This window comes from Meles meles, chromosome 4 (assembly GCF_922984935.1).
Source record: "Meles meles chromosome 4, mMelMel3.1 paternal haplotype, whole genome shotgun sequence".
Classification (NCBI taxonomy): Eukaryota; Metazoa; Chordata; class Mammalia; order Carnivora; family Mustelidae; genus Meles; species Meles meles.
In genome coordinates, this window is record NC_060069.1 from 56128333 (window position 1) to 56141676 (window position 13344).

The window sequence follows — 13344 nt, forward strand, 5'->3', positions numbered from 1 at the left end:
TGACTGAGGCACCCAGGAATCCCTATTTTTTGCTATTGAGTTGTATGAATTCTTTACATATTTTACATATGAACCTGTTGGTTTGTAACCCTCCTGGAAGCTGAGGTGCAATCTGAGGTGCTGAGGTGCAATCTGAAACCAGTCCCCAATTTTCTCTTGCATTACAGTTCTTTTTTTCTTATTGATTTGTGGGAGATATTTACTTATTAAGGAAAGTAGTGCTTTTTTGTGATAAGAGTTATAAATTATTCCCAGTTTGCTGTTTATTTTTTCCCATGTATGTTTTGCTGTGCAGATTTTAAAAACTGAATTTGATTAATTTTCATTTATAGTTTGAGTATTGTGTTCCACGTAGAAAAACCTTCCCTCTTTTAAGATCTCCCATGGTGTTTTCTAGCCTCTTCTTTGCTTCCATCTTTTATATTAATCTCTTATTCCTTTAGAACTTATTTTGATTTAGGTATGAGAAGTAAGGATTAGACTTTATTCCCCAAAGAGCTAGCCACTTGTACCAATACCACTTCTTGAATTTTTGAGTCTTAAAATCTAGAATGTATGTTGAATTTTACTAATGACCTGTAAAGCATCTATGAACATAAGATCTTTTAAACTATTAATAAAATTAAATAATCAATTATATGAATTCTGAATCATTTCTTGTAACATCATCCAAGTTTTCGAATTTATTTGCTTAAAGTTGAGCAAGATTAGTCTCCTGCAAATCTATAATTTGTTTTCTGTATCTGTGACTTTTTCCCACTTATTTTTTTTATCATGGCAAGTGTGCATTTTTCTCTATTTACTTTTATTAGATTAGTTAACTACATTATTAATTTCTTTTCTAAACCTCTGGATTTATTCTTTAATATGTTTTCTTAATTCATTAATTTCTTCTTTTTTGTTACTAATTTCTTTATTAGCTTTCCTTGTGTTTATTTTTGTGTTTTTTAACCCTTGAATTGGATGATTATTTTATTTCCACTATGAATTTGTTTACAAGCCCTGCTTTAACTACGTTCAAATAAGCATTTGTATGTAGGGTTTTTATTTTCTAGATATTCTGCAATTTCGGTTTTGACTTTCTCTATTTCCCAATAGTGCACTAAAACACCTCCTTATTTTTATTTACTATTATTATTTTATATTATTATTTTAGAGAGAGACCGCTCCTGAACGACAGGAGGGGGTGGGGGGAATTTCAAGCAAACTTCCGGCTGAGGAAAGAGCCCCACCCTGGGCTCCATCTCTGCACCTGAGCCAAAATCAAGAGTCAGAGGCTTAACCCATTGAGCCACCTAGGCGCCCCTAAACTAAAACACTTTTTTAAAAACTCGGGTAATTTTAACTTTTTAAATTTTATTTTAGTTATTTACTTCAGGGTTTGTTTGTTTGTTTGTTTTTCCTTTCTCGAGAACACTAGAAAAATTATGTTTTGCTCTTCTTCCCATTTGACTTTTCCCCCAGGACTCCGCCTCCACCACCTTCTCAAGGCGTTGAAAAAGATCAAGAGGCGGGCTCTCCGTAAAGCCGAAGAGAACGAAGGAACCCCGCGGACCAATAGGAGAAATAGCACCCCAGGACCCAGGCCTGCCAAGGAAGGTGAGGGGCAGACCCCGCGTTCCGTGGGCGCCACACCCAAAGGGGACCAAGGAGACAGGGACCACACCCCCGCGGGTTCGTGGCCGATTAGCCAATCGTCGCCCCCGCTGCCCTGCTCTGCTCTTTGATTGGTTTTGATGGAGACGCCCCCTCCACGCTAGAGAGGCCTAGAGCCTGACTGAGACCTGGACGGTGGCCGGTAGAGGACAATAGGCTTGAGGAGCGGGGAAGAGATTTTGCGGCGAGTGCGAAGCAGCCAGCGTACCAAAGAGTCGAAGGGGGACTGGGTTGTGGGGGCATGGCCGCAGCCTCTGCGGTGTCCGTGCTGCTAGTAGCGGCGGAGAGGAGCCGGTGGCTGCGAGTCCGGGGCCTGCTGCTGCCGTCCAGGTAACTTGAGGTGGAGGGGCGATGGGTCTGTGCCTGGTGCCCGGGGCAGGCGTGGTGGTTAATGGACTCCTGCACGCTGCGAGAGGCGCGCGGGGACCGAGGGTGGAGACGGAGGGACAACCTCAGCCCCTTTCGGGGTATTGTGCTTTCAGTCTTGGCATCGGGAGGGAGACGTCTTCAGCCCCGGCCCTTCCTGTTTCTCCCTTTCCCCGTATCCACCCCGCAGCCGTCTGCCTCTGTTTTTCCATTTTTGAGGCCTGGGGGAGGGGTGGAGCTGGGTCGGCCCCTCGGCGGCGAGAGCGGCGCGGCACAGCTGCTGCGGTTAACGCGGTGCTTTCACTGCGTTCGCCGTATGGGTGTGTTGGTAATCCCGGTGCGGGTGAGCCCCAGTGGGGTCAGCGACTTGCCCGAGTTTACACAAGTGAGAAGAAATGGAGCCAGGACGCCCTCAAGCGCTTTTGGGTTCAGCTATCCCCGGTCAGGTGTCCCGGTTCAGAGACCTGGAGTTCTTTCTCATTGTTGGAAGGGATCAAGTTAACAAAAGCAAATTTATCTTCCAGAGGGCCGAGAGGCTGTTATGTCAAAAGGTCTTGGACGCAAGTTAACTAACATGACTCCAGATCAGTGTCATATTGTGAGCTGTAAGCTTCAATGACAATAACTTTGGTAGTGAAGACATCCTCAGGTTCCAGGTAGCAGGCTTCTCTATCTCGCTTTGCTTCTTCATCCTCCTCCTCCTCACCTCCTTCTCCATTCTGGAAAGACGGCGTTGCTTGGTGCTGAAGGGCGCTCAGACTGCAGTCAGAAGCCAGGGAATCTCAACTTTGCTGCTCACTACCTGTGAGCAGCCTTGGGCAAGTTACTTAACGTCTCCGTGCTTCAGTTTACTTACCTAGGAGGATGTGATGATACTGTTCCTAAAGGAGATAATATTGGTAGCTAGGATTGTGTGAATTAAATGAATTAATGCACGGAAAGGATTCAAACAGGCTGGAACAGATGAATCCATAAATGCAGCCTTTGCAGACCATTTGGGTCAAGTTTTTTGCTCACTTTTATTTTCCACAAGTTAAGGTAGAGTTATTTAGATTTCATTTGTTTAATTGTGGGACTAGCCCCAGAGTAAAGTAAGACAGGTGGTGAAAGCAGTGCTTTTCTCTTTCTCCTCATTTTTCTTTTCTTAGGTTTCCAGGGCTCTTCAGGATATTACACAGACCCATTTTCTCTCTCTTTCCTCTTCCCCACTGTGTATAGAACTGTTTTTCTGGAAAATGTTAGTGTTCTTAATGGCATAAGGAATTACACATCTTATCATTATAGAGGGTGGTTACATGTCTTGTAGGTCATGATTCTCTACTAACTCAGAGAAAAGAAATCTGGTGGTGGAATTTTAGAAATGAGAATAAACTTTAAGAAGTTATCTTCAATTAGGGTGGAATTATCTCATGGAAGGAACTATTTAATTTTGTTTTGTAAGCCATTGTTTTAAGTTGAGCTTAGATAATGGTGAGAAATGGAATAGATCAATTATAACATCAATGGGATAGAGGATTATGTTAAATGGTGTGTGTGTGTGTGTGTGTGTGTGTCTGATTGTCTTGACTAGAATGGCAGAAGAAAACTTTAATTCAGCAGTTGCCTTGATCAGAGTCTTAAGCTGGATTTATCAAGAAGCATTTTATAGATACAACTGTGCAGGACAGGCCTTGAATCTTATTTAAAAAAAGAAAACTATCTGAAGAATGTGATGGGAAGATGCTATGAACTAGAAGATACCTTTTAAAGATAAGGAAAAATGGTATTTCTCCTTAAAGATCAAGAGAGTGAGGTTAGTGGAATTGGGAAGATGTGGGAACGCAAGAGCCTCCTGAGGAAGCCTTCTTGTGGAACTCAAGTGCCGTAGCTGTGGGTCTTCCCACCAGCCCTGGATGGATGTCAGTAGCTGACTGAGTGTCCATCAGAGGCCAATGACTCCCAGACCCACTGTAACAATCCCGCCTCCTGCACCTCTGCCCCAGTGAAATGCTAGTCCTATTCAGTTACCTAGTTATAGACACAGCATACACACGCTACACATACGTAGTTGCATAGTATCTAACATACATTATGTTTTTTATCACCTGCTTTGTAAATGATCTAAAATGGTTAGTTGTTTATGACCATAGGCAAACCATAGGTTTGCCACATCTTCCAGATCTGGGTGGAAAAGACGGAGGTGGAATTCCTTCTGCAATTTGTTGTTTTCCCAGTGTATTTCTCTTAGCTGACACCTGATAGGCATTATACTCTTTTGTTCCCAAAGAGATTGTGGCCTGCTTCCTGTCAGCTCTTGGTTAAAGTTTTGTAACTTACTGTATCAGTAGGTATCATGGAACTTAAATATTGTTTTAGACCTTAATGAACTTCTACCTAATTAAAAACGTCAAACAAGTCATTTAGCCTCCCTGGTTCTCCATTTCTTATTAACACAAAGATTCAGCTTAAATTGTATTCTTTGAAAACTGAGAACTATCTTCAAGAGCATCTGTTGGCGTCTTCTGTCTTCTGTAAGGACACTGAAATTTTAATTGTAAAGTGAAAATTGGGTCTTGAGAGAGGGAAAAAACCTTAGATGTAACCATAGTTACCATCCCCTCCAAGACTCAATCCTTCCTACAAAATCTTAGTATTTGTAGTTTTGCATTAGGGCGCCATAATGAAAAAATGCTGGAGAAACACTGATGTAAAGAGACTTGCCTGGGATCACCAACAGCTAGTTGGTGGGGGTCTCGAAGCCCCATAACCAACATTCTTTCTGCTGCCTTTGATCAGCTCCTTCTCTTTATTTCTCTGGGATTAATTGTTCAAACCTGTCTTACCAGGCGTTAACTTAGATCGGTATTTTTCAAACTGTAGTTTGACCAGCGTATTTTATTTAATAGAATAGAACAGAGAGTATCAAAACACAGGGAAATCTTCTGTCATGAAACTGTTTTTTTGTGCGTACCAATTTGTGAAGTCAAATATAGTTTTTACCTTGGGTTCTAGTCAGAAGAGTTTGAAAAAGCTGAACTGGATGTTCTTGAAGTACCTTGACTTTCTAATTGTTGGTGATTCTGTGGCCATATGCCAGACTCTGGAATGAGCAGGTTAGGTGATCCATTCAAGGACACACGGTGCTGGGGAAAACAGCCAGAACTGTAACTTCCGGTTTCTAGAGGGATTGTCTTCCCACAAGAAAGTCTTACTAAGTCACTTTGTGGGCTTCAGGCTTAACTAAGATCATTTCTGGACTTGGTTTCAAGTTTTAAACAATTTTGATTCTTTTGAAACACTGATCTGTGTATCCTGTTGAATTATAATTCCATTTTGATTCATTTGATAGGAGATGGACTTGGAAGCAGAGAACCATGAAATATGCAACGACCACAGGTACAGTCTCTGCTCTACTTGGGTTGGTGTCAGATTGTGAAATGTTAAATTCCTTAATTTGTGTATGTAGAATTAGTTCTCCCTATACTTTTGAAGTTTGGGATTTTCACGGTCATTTTCTTAGTAACTGTTGAATCATGGTTTCTACCTCTTTCCATGTCAAATGTCTGTTGTTGAGTCTGAAATACATACAGAAATAATCGAGAGCATTTAAGTGTATGTTGTTATTTCTGCCTCTCTCATCATCTTCAGTTCAGTGAATTGCAAAGGCATAACTGTGATGGTCTAAGTCAGTGCTTTACAACAGCTCTGTTAAGTAGCAGAATGTTTTTCCAAATAAAATTTTACATGGAATTTCCACCTCTGAAACATACATAAGTGTAACTCCTGGTTGATTGGATGCAGCTTCCTCCCCACAACACACACATGCATACATGCATACATCGTCCCAGTAACTCCTGTGACAGCTCAGGCTCTGTAGATACCCACAGAATGACCTTGTTTTAAGTTCTATAACCGTATTTTTTGAGAAAGATAACTATTATAAACTGCCAGGGAACATTTTTTTCGTGTGTGATGATGGAAATGCATTTTACATATTAATACAATAACATTATGTTCATCATCATGGCACTGGTACCAATGTCCTGGTGTGGTCCTCGCTTATATTTATATCACAAGAGAACCATGCATCCCTGTGTGTGTACAGGGGCTAGAGGCCGTAGAGCAGAGTGACTGAGAGTTCAGAATCTGGAGTGACGCTAACCTGGGTTCAGATCCTGGATCCACTATTTCTTTTAGCTGTATTATTCTGGGAAAGTAATATCTCTTTGAGTTGTAATTTCTTTATCTTTAAAATTGATGCAATAATAATAGTATCTACTCCATAGGCTTATTGTGAGCATTTAAGTCCATATTGAGTCTTTAGCAAAGGTCCTGAGGCATAAAAGTACTTAGGAAAGATTAATTACTATTAACTATGGTGGGGGTTTGGGGCTATTATGATTTGACCTTATCATACATATCAAAACATCTTTTCATTTTAAAGCTGAAAAAGCTAAGTAATTTTAGAGTTGATGTTAATGAGGCCACCTTGAATTTCAGTGAAGAGGATAAAAAGACACAGTTGATATCAGTTAAAATGATTATTTGAGGCTCCACTGTGTTGATGTTACCAAAACAAATGTTTATCAGCTGGTTAATATCATGGAATGTTTATTTTGCTTTCTCATTTTTTGCTCTCCAGTAAGATTTGTGTGTGATTTTCATGGTGTTTTAAACAGGACGAAACATTACCAAGCTCCTCATTGCAAACAGAGGAGAAATTGCCTGCAGGGTGATACGAACAGCCAAAAAAATGGGTATACAGTCCGTGGCTGTGTATAGTGAGGCCGACAGGAATTCCATGCATGTTGACATGGTATGTGGTTAAAAACAAAGTCAAATTTTGTAAGTGATTGCCTTTTACGACTGCGTTGGTATTTTACTTCTTTATGTTGACCGTTTATGTTTGTTGTGTTAACAGGACATAAGGGGGAAAGTTCAATCATCCCTGTTGGGAACATTTTTCAAACATAACACTAGTTGAACTAAACAGTGTGTTTGGTTGTATTGTTGACTTACAGGCAAAGTCTTATCTCATCAAGGGTTGGGAAAGACAGTTCACATAATATGGCCACACATCTTACTTCGAGGGGCATGTCCAGATCCCCGATGTGCAAGAAGGATCCAGGTTCTAGTCTTAGCAGCTACCACTTACTGGCCAATGGATCTTCGACAAGTCACTTAATGTTTCTGAGCCCAGGCTTAATTATAAGATTATAACTAAAAGGATCCTACTCCCCCGAGTGTTACCATTTGTTACTCGCAGTTATTCACCTGAAGCCAGAACCAGCCCTGGATGAATTCAACCCTTGGTTTTCCTTATGCCTGTGGCAAGACCAAGCAGCAGCAGAAATTCATGGCAACAGGCCGCCACTGGGCTTTCAGCATTGCGTGGCAGGACTGTGGGCTCTCTGGCCACTTTTATCTCTCATTCTATACAGTGACGTACTCAAGCCTGCTGTACTCCCTTCCAGCCTCTGACTCTCCCTCTGCCCACCTATTCTCAACCCAGCAGATGGCAATACCGTTGCCCACAGCAGCCATAGTACCTGAGATCCGGGAGTCTTTGAACATCTTCTGTCTTCCCACCACTCTATATCCTCCCCTTCCCCCATCGAGGCAGTATCCTGGTGCTGTTTGTTCTGTTTCCCAGACACTTCTTTCTGCCCTCTATCCCTGGTGCCTTAAGTCAGAGCCACCAGCACCTTCGATGCAGCCTCCTAAGTGGTCTCCCTACTTGGATCTTGACCGCTTCCGCGGTATGTTCTACACTGCAGCCAGGCCAGTAACCTAAAAGCAGATTTTTCTCTCGGTGCTCCTCTGCTTTACATGGCTTAAACATTCTCATCAGCTACTGGATTAGCATGAATTTAAAAGATGGATAGTATTATTGGTTATAATGTGAAGAATTAGTATGTTGGTGGAAATGTATGTTAGTGATACCATTTCAAGGGATGTTTAGCCAGGAGCTATGAAAACATCATACCCTTACCCTCAGCCCTGCAAACGTTCCTCTAGATCCCAGTCTAGAGAAATGCTTGCACGTATGTGCAAATAAGGCATGTATGGGCACGCTGCCAGCATAAGCTTTTTGCCTTTATGACTTAAGTGTCTGTTCAGAGGTACATAAATAAATGAACTGTGGGACCTCCATCCTGTGGAACATTATATGATTGTCATAAAAAATGAGGTAGACATCTGGGCCCTAGCAAGATAAGAGCTCCCAAGACATACTGTTAATGAAAAAAACAATTACAGAAGTTTGATCCTATTTGTATAAAAACAAAAACTAAAACTGTATGGCTTATGTAAATATATACAAATAAATAGGAATATGAATGTGGGAGAATATGTCCCAAATTGATGATAGTAGTTCTATCTGGAAGAGGTTTGCAGTGAGGGGGAGGGGCGGTGCCAAAAGGCTCCTTTGCCTTTGTATCATGGTTCATGTTCTTTAGAATAAGAATGGATTTGTGTTTTTGTGGAATTAAGTTTAAAAACAAAAAAACAATACCCAGGAAACTTCATTATGTGTTCCCTTGGGAGAAAATCAGAAGCTTCGCCTCCCAGGAGGTCCCCTGAAACCTGTGCTCCCTGGTCTGTCCAGCCCCACCTCTGGACCTGGACCCCCGGATCACTGGTCTCCAGCCACACAAACCTCTGTCAGTCCCTCAGCTGGGCCAAGTTTCTTCCCTGCTCAGGACATCCATATATGTTGGTTTCTTGGGGAGAAACTCCCCAAGACTCCCCAACTCCCCTCCTGGGGAGGCTGGCCCCCTTCTCCATTCCTGTTCCCAGCTCCACATCCTCCACCCATTTGCCTGGCCAAGTCCTGGTCCTCCTGGAGGAGCCCCTGATCTTCCCTCCCAGCCTTTCCCTGAGTGCCCTCAGGCCTGATCCATCTTCCCCTTCATCTGCATTATGTCCTTTGTTTTGCTTTCATGGCCTTTATCACAGTTGTCACTAAGCCTGTGGATGTATGTTTGATGTCTGTCTCTCCGTCCAGGCAGGGACATTTATTTACTGTTGTATAGGTAGCTCCCACCTCAAAACATGGCATGTAGTAGGTGTTCAATAAATCTTTGAATGAATGAGGGGTGTTTTTTTCTATCCAGTCTGCTTTAAGGGCTGCCGTGATTATGTGGAAGTTAAAAAGGACAGTATAAAGTAGTTCACAAATGTATAGATGTATATGTATATGTATAGATAGAGCATTATCATCATACCTGGATAATTATACAGACTTTAGTAAACTTCATAATTTTATTTCTTTCTGAATACAACCTTCATATTTTATCTCGTCAAAATGTACACTTTCAGCATTAGATACATTTAAGGTTATTATTGTTACCAACAATGAGACTATGATTAATGCCTGTTGCTTTCTATCCTAAAGACATTTTGCTTCACTCTAGTGCTTGTTTTATACATAAAAATCAAGCTTGGGCAGCCTCTTCATGCAAAAGATTCCAAAACAGGCTTAATTTAATAGCAGGCATGAGCTGGTCCTTCTGTTTCTTAATTCTTGCATTGTTCTTGGGGAGCCAGTCTTTTTATTTATAATGCTCAAATGACCCTGAAGCAGTTCTGTCGTGTATGAGTGTGTGCTAGCTGTGAGATCTTTCAAGCATGTAATATTCCTTACACAGGCAGATGAAGCATATTCCATCGGCCCCGCTCCCTCGCAGCAGAGCTACCTTTCTATGGAGAAAATCATTCAAGTGGCCAAGACCTCCGCTGCCCAGGTAAGAGTCGTGACGAGATTTACAATGGAAAAGGAATAAGTTTTATACAATTTGCCAAAATTACTTCACCATTTTCAGAATGCATTCTCTGTTTTTAGCTATTACCAAGATTTTTACATTTGATTATTGGGTTGTTGTATACTAGACATGTCCTTATTCCTCAGTCACTCCACCTTCTCACTGAAGCCTGTGCACTTTAGATCTTTTGAAAAACAGGTAGAGGAAGGGTTTAAGTTACAAATTAAAGTTGAGAGGGAATTTTGTCCTTCCACCATTAAAACCAGAGCTTAGGAACATCAGGTCCTTTGTGGGAAGTAGATGGTGCTGTAACTTTCAAGAAGAAATGTAATCATGAAAGAAATCTGTTTCTCTCTTGACTTCCCAGTCCCACTCTAGGCTCCACTCCCAAGTTTTCCAGTCTCCCAGGTTCAAAACTCCAATATTATTACATCAACATAAAACAGGAACCAACTGTGTAGAGTCTTTGTTTGAAATTTCTTCAGAAGTAGTTCTTTTTTTTTTTTTTTTAAGAATTAATATATTTATTTATTTATTTGTCGGGGAGAGGAAGAGAGGGTGCATATAATCGGGGGAGCAGCAGGCAGAGGGAGAAACGGGCACCCCGCTGAGCATGGATCCTGAGGCGGTACTCGATCCCAGGACTCTGGGATCATGACCTGAGCCGAAGGCAGAGGCTTAATCTACTGAGCTACCCAGGTGTCCCAGAAGTAGTTCTTTTTTTTAATCACACAACCGGACCTTATGATTTCCCCTCTAGCTTTCTGATTCTCAGCTGGTTTCCCTCCTAAGTTCATTACCTATCCAGTGAATTCTCCATACTATTTAGACAAGTGTTTCTTAAATACTAGTTTCATTATTATTCCCTGCTCTCTTTTTTTAATAACCTCACCCTTTCTTATTGTGTCCGCTAGTGAGTAAATCTTCAGTGGTGACAGGTTAGAGTTCAAACTTGTTAGCCTAGCATTTAAGGGTGTCCGTTATTTGTCAAAATGTTTTTCTCATCACCAGTTCTTTTATTATCACTACCATGAACTTTTCTCTGTCTCCTTTATTAGACACATACTTATTTCTTCTTCTGAGCATTTGCATGTATTATTCACCTGCCTGAAGTACTCTGTTCCCCCTTCTCCTCCATGGCTTTATTCTCAGCAAGCATTCCTTGGTCTGCTGTTTTGTGCCAGCTTCTAAGCATGGATGCAGCAGTGAGTAAGACACGTAGTTCTGAGCCTGGGAAGCCACACTCGTAGGTGGGGCAGATGCTAAATACTTAACCAGGTAAAGAAATAATATAATTAAAAATGTTATAAGTGGTGGAGAAAAGTAAAGCAGATTAAGGGGGTAAAGATGGGTTAGGAGATACTCTAAAATTGGCTGGTCAGTGGAGGCCTTTCCAAAGAGGTGACAGTTGAACTGAGACCTTGACTGACGAGGAGCCTGCCATAAAAAGAATTTGAAGAGCGAGATTCGGGCAAATGCAATTGCCAAGACTCTGAGATGCTAAAAACAAGCTTGGTGCTCAAGGAACAGTAGTATTCAGTGTGGATGGAGTAAAGGCAGTGAGGGGCTGTCATTCATGATCCAGTCAGGAACATTGAAATTCCATTACATATTTCTTTTTTTGTTGTTTTTAGGAGAGAGTTTTATTACCTTCATTTTACAGATGTAAAATCTCATGCACAGAAGGTTACACAATAACCGAAATCATCCAGTCTCGCCAATCAGACCATAGTCTGTGGCATTGTTTGGGAGCTCAGCGAAATGCAGATTCTTTTTATTTTTTCTGTTTTTTTTTAAAGATTTTATTTATTTATTTGACAGAGAGAGATCACAATTAGGTAGAGAGAGGGAGGGAAGCTCCGGGCCGAGCAGAGAGCCTGATGCGGGGCTCTATCCCAGGACTCTGAAATCATGACCTGAGCGGAAGGCAGAGGCTTAACCCACTGAGCTACCCAGGTGCCCCAGAAATGAAGATTCTTAAGCCTCACCCCAAACCACTGTGATTTACATTTTTATGCATAATTTGCATTTTTATTAAGATCCCCAGGTACCTTGAACTTAGAATTTAACATTGAAAGAGAGGATTAAACAAAAGTCTCCTGACTTACAGCCCTGTGTTAAACCATGCTGAGCAGTAGAACTTTGTTGCCCTGTATTTTGGTAAAAAGGAAGGCATTATTTAATCAGAAACCTCAATTAATTAAAAATAGTTTCTTGTAGGGTAAGGGCACCTGGGTGACTCAGCTGCCTGCCTTCGGTTCAGGTCATGATCCCAGGGTTCTGGGATCAAGTCCCATGTCTGGCTCCCTACTCAGCGGGGAGCCTGCTTCTCTCTCTGCCCCTCCCCCCACTCATGGTTTTTTTTTTTTTCTTCCTTGCTTTCTCAAATAAATAACTAAAATCTTAAAAAAAAAAAAAAGTTTCTCATAGGTCAGCCAGCTTCCTTATTTTATCATTGTTTTGTGCTCTCATCAGTTATTTCCTTACAGTGAAAATCTCCCTTTCTTTTAAAAGATTTTATTTTTTTTTATTTATTTATTTGTCAGAGAGAGAGAGACAGAGAAAGATCACAAGTAGGCAGAGGCAGAGGGAGAAGCGGGCTCCCTGCCGAGCAAGGAGCCCGATATGGGACTCCATCCCAGGACGCTAGGATCATGACCTGAGCCGAAGGCAGCCGCTTAACCAACTGAGCCACCGAGGCGTCCCTGAAAATCTCCCTTTAAAAAAATTTTTTTTTTAGAGAGAGAGAGAAGCAGTGAAGGGGTCCAGAGGGGGAGAGAGAATCTTAAGCAGACTCCACACCGAGTGCAAGCCTGACCAGGGCTCAACCTCATGACCCCGAGATCACGACTTGAGCCAAAACCAAAAGTCAGGTGCTTAATTGACTGTGCCACCCAGGCACTCCTGAAATCTCCCTTTTTAATGATAGTTTGCTGAGACCGTTTTTCAGTTTAAATAACCCTGTAGCAAGTGAATGATATTGCTAATTCTGGGGAATTTATTAACTCTGTATCTATCTGGGCTAGTATTATTTAGATGCTGTACTAATACACAATGAAGAAAGAAGAAGTAACTTTCACATACTTTGGATATTCAAGATTCGAGATGGCTTGTAAACATTACCTGTAATGTTTGTAAAACAAAATAACATCAGAAAAATTAGTAATATAGGGCTATTATTTGGTATAGGGGTTGGAATTAAGTCAGAAAACTTAGACCAAAGAAACCTGCTTCAGTTCTTCCTGGAATCCTGATTCAGAAGGAAATTTGGTGGGTTACGATCGATGAGGCTCTCTAATAAAAGGTTACTTGTCAATTAGGGGAGTAAACCTTGCTTTAACTTTGAAGAAGAAACTTACTGATCTTTTTGATATAGGACTTTGAATAACATTTATCTAGTGATTTTGAAAGGATGCCCAGAATGTGGAATTGTTAATGTAGCCGTTTTGGCATAGGCATTTTTATAGATGCTAGAGTAACATTTGCCTGTGAGCTACATTTCTTGTGATTTGCCTGGTGACATGGATACTTGAAAGAATCTAGAAAATGTAATGGTTCTCTAGTTTTCCTGATTGTCATT

At 41.3% G+C, this 13344-nt stretch overlaps 1 protein-coding gene across 2 annotated transcripts in view; it reads left to right on the forward strand.

Annotated features, from left to right (window-relative positions):
• The first annotated feature begins 1784 nt into the window (after positions 1-1784).
• The window catches only part of MCCC1 (methylcrotonyl-CoA carboxylase subunit 1), a 58499-nt gene continuing 46939 nt past the window's right edge, over positions 1785-13344 (forward strand). Inside the window, exons 1-4 of one of the 2 annotated variants that reach the window (XM_046003236.1) lie at positions 1785-1986; positions 5351-5397; positions 6681-6817; positions 9651-9746. In XM_046003236.1, coding sequence (XP_045859192.1) covers positions 1898-1986; positions 5351-5397; positions 6681-6817; positions 9651-9746 — 369 coding nt within the window. In that variant the 5' untranslated portion in view covers positions 1785-1897. Of the gene's footprint in view, positions 1987-2547; positions 2679-5350; positions 5398-6680; positions 6818-9650; positions 9747-13344 lie in introns of those variants that run through there. The other variant, XM_046003237.1, reaches the window with a different exon arrangement.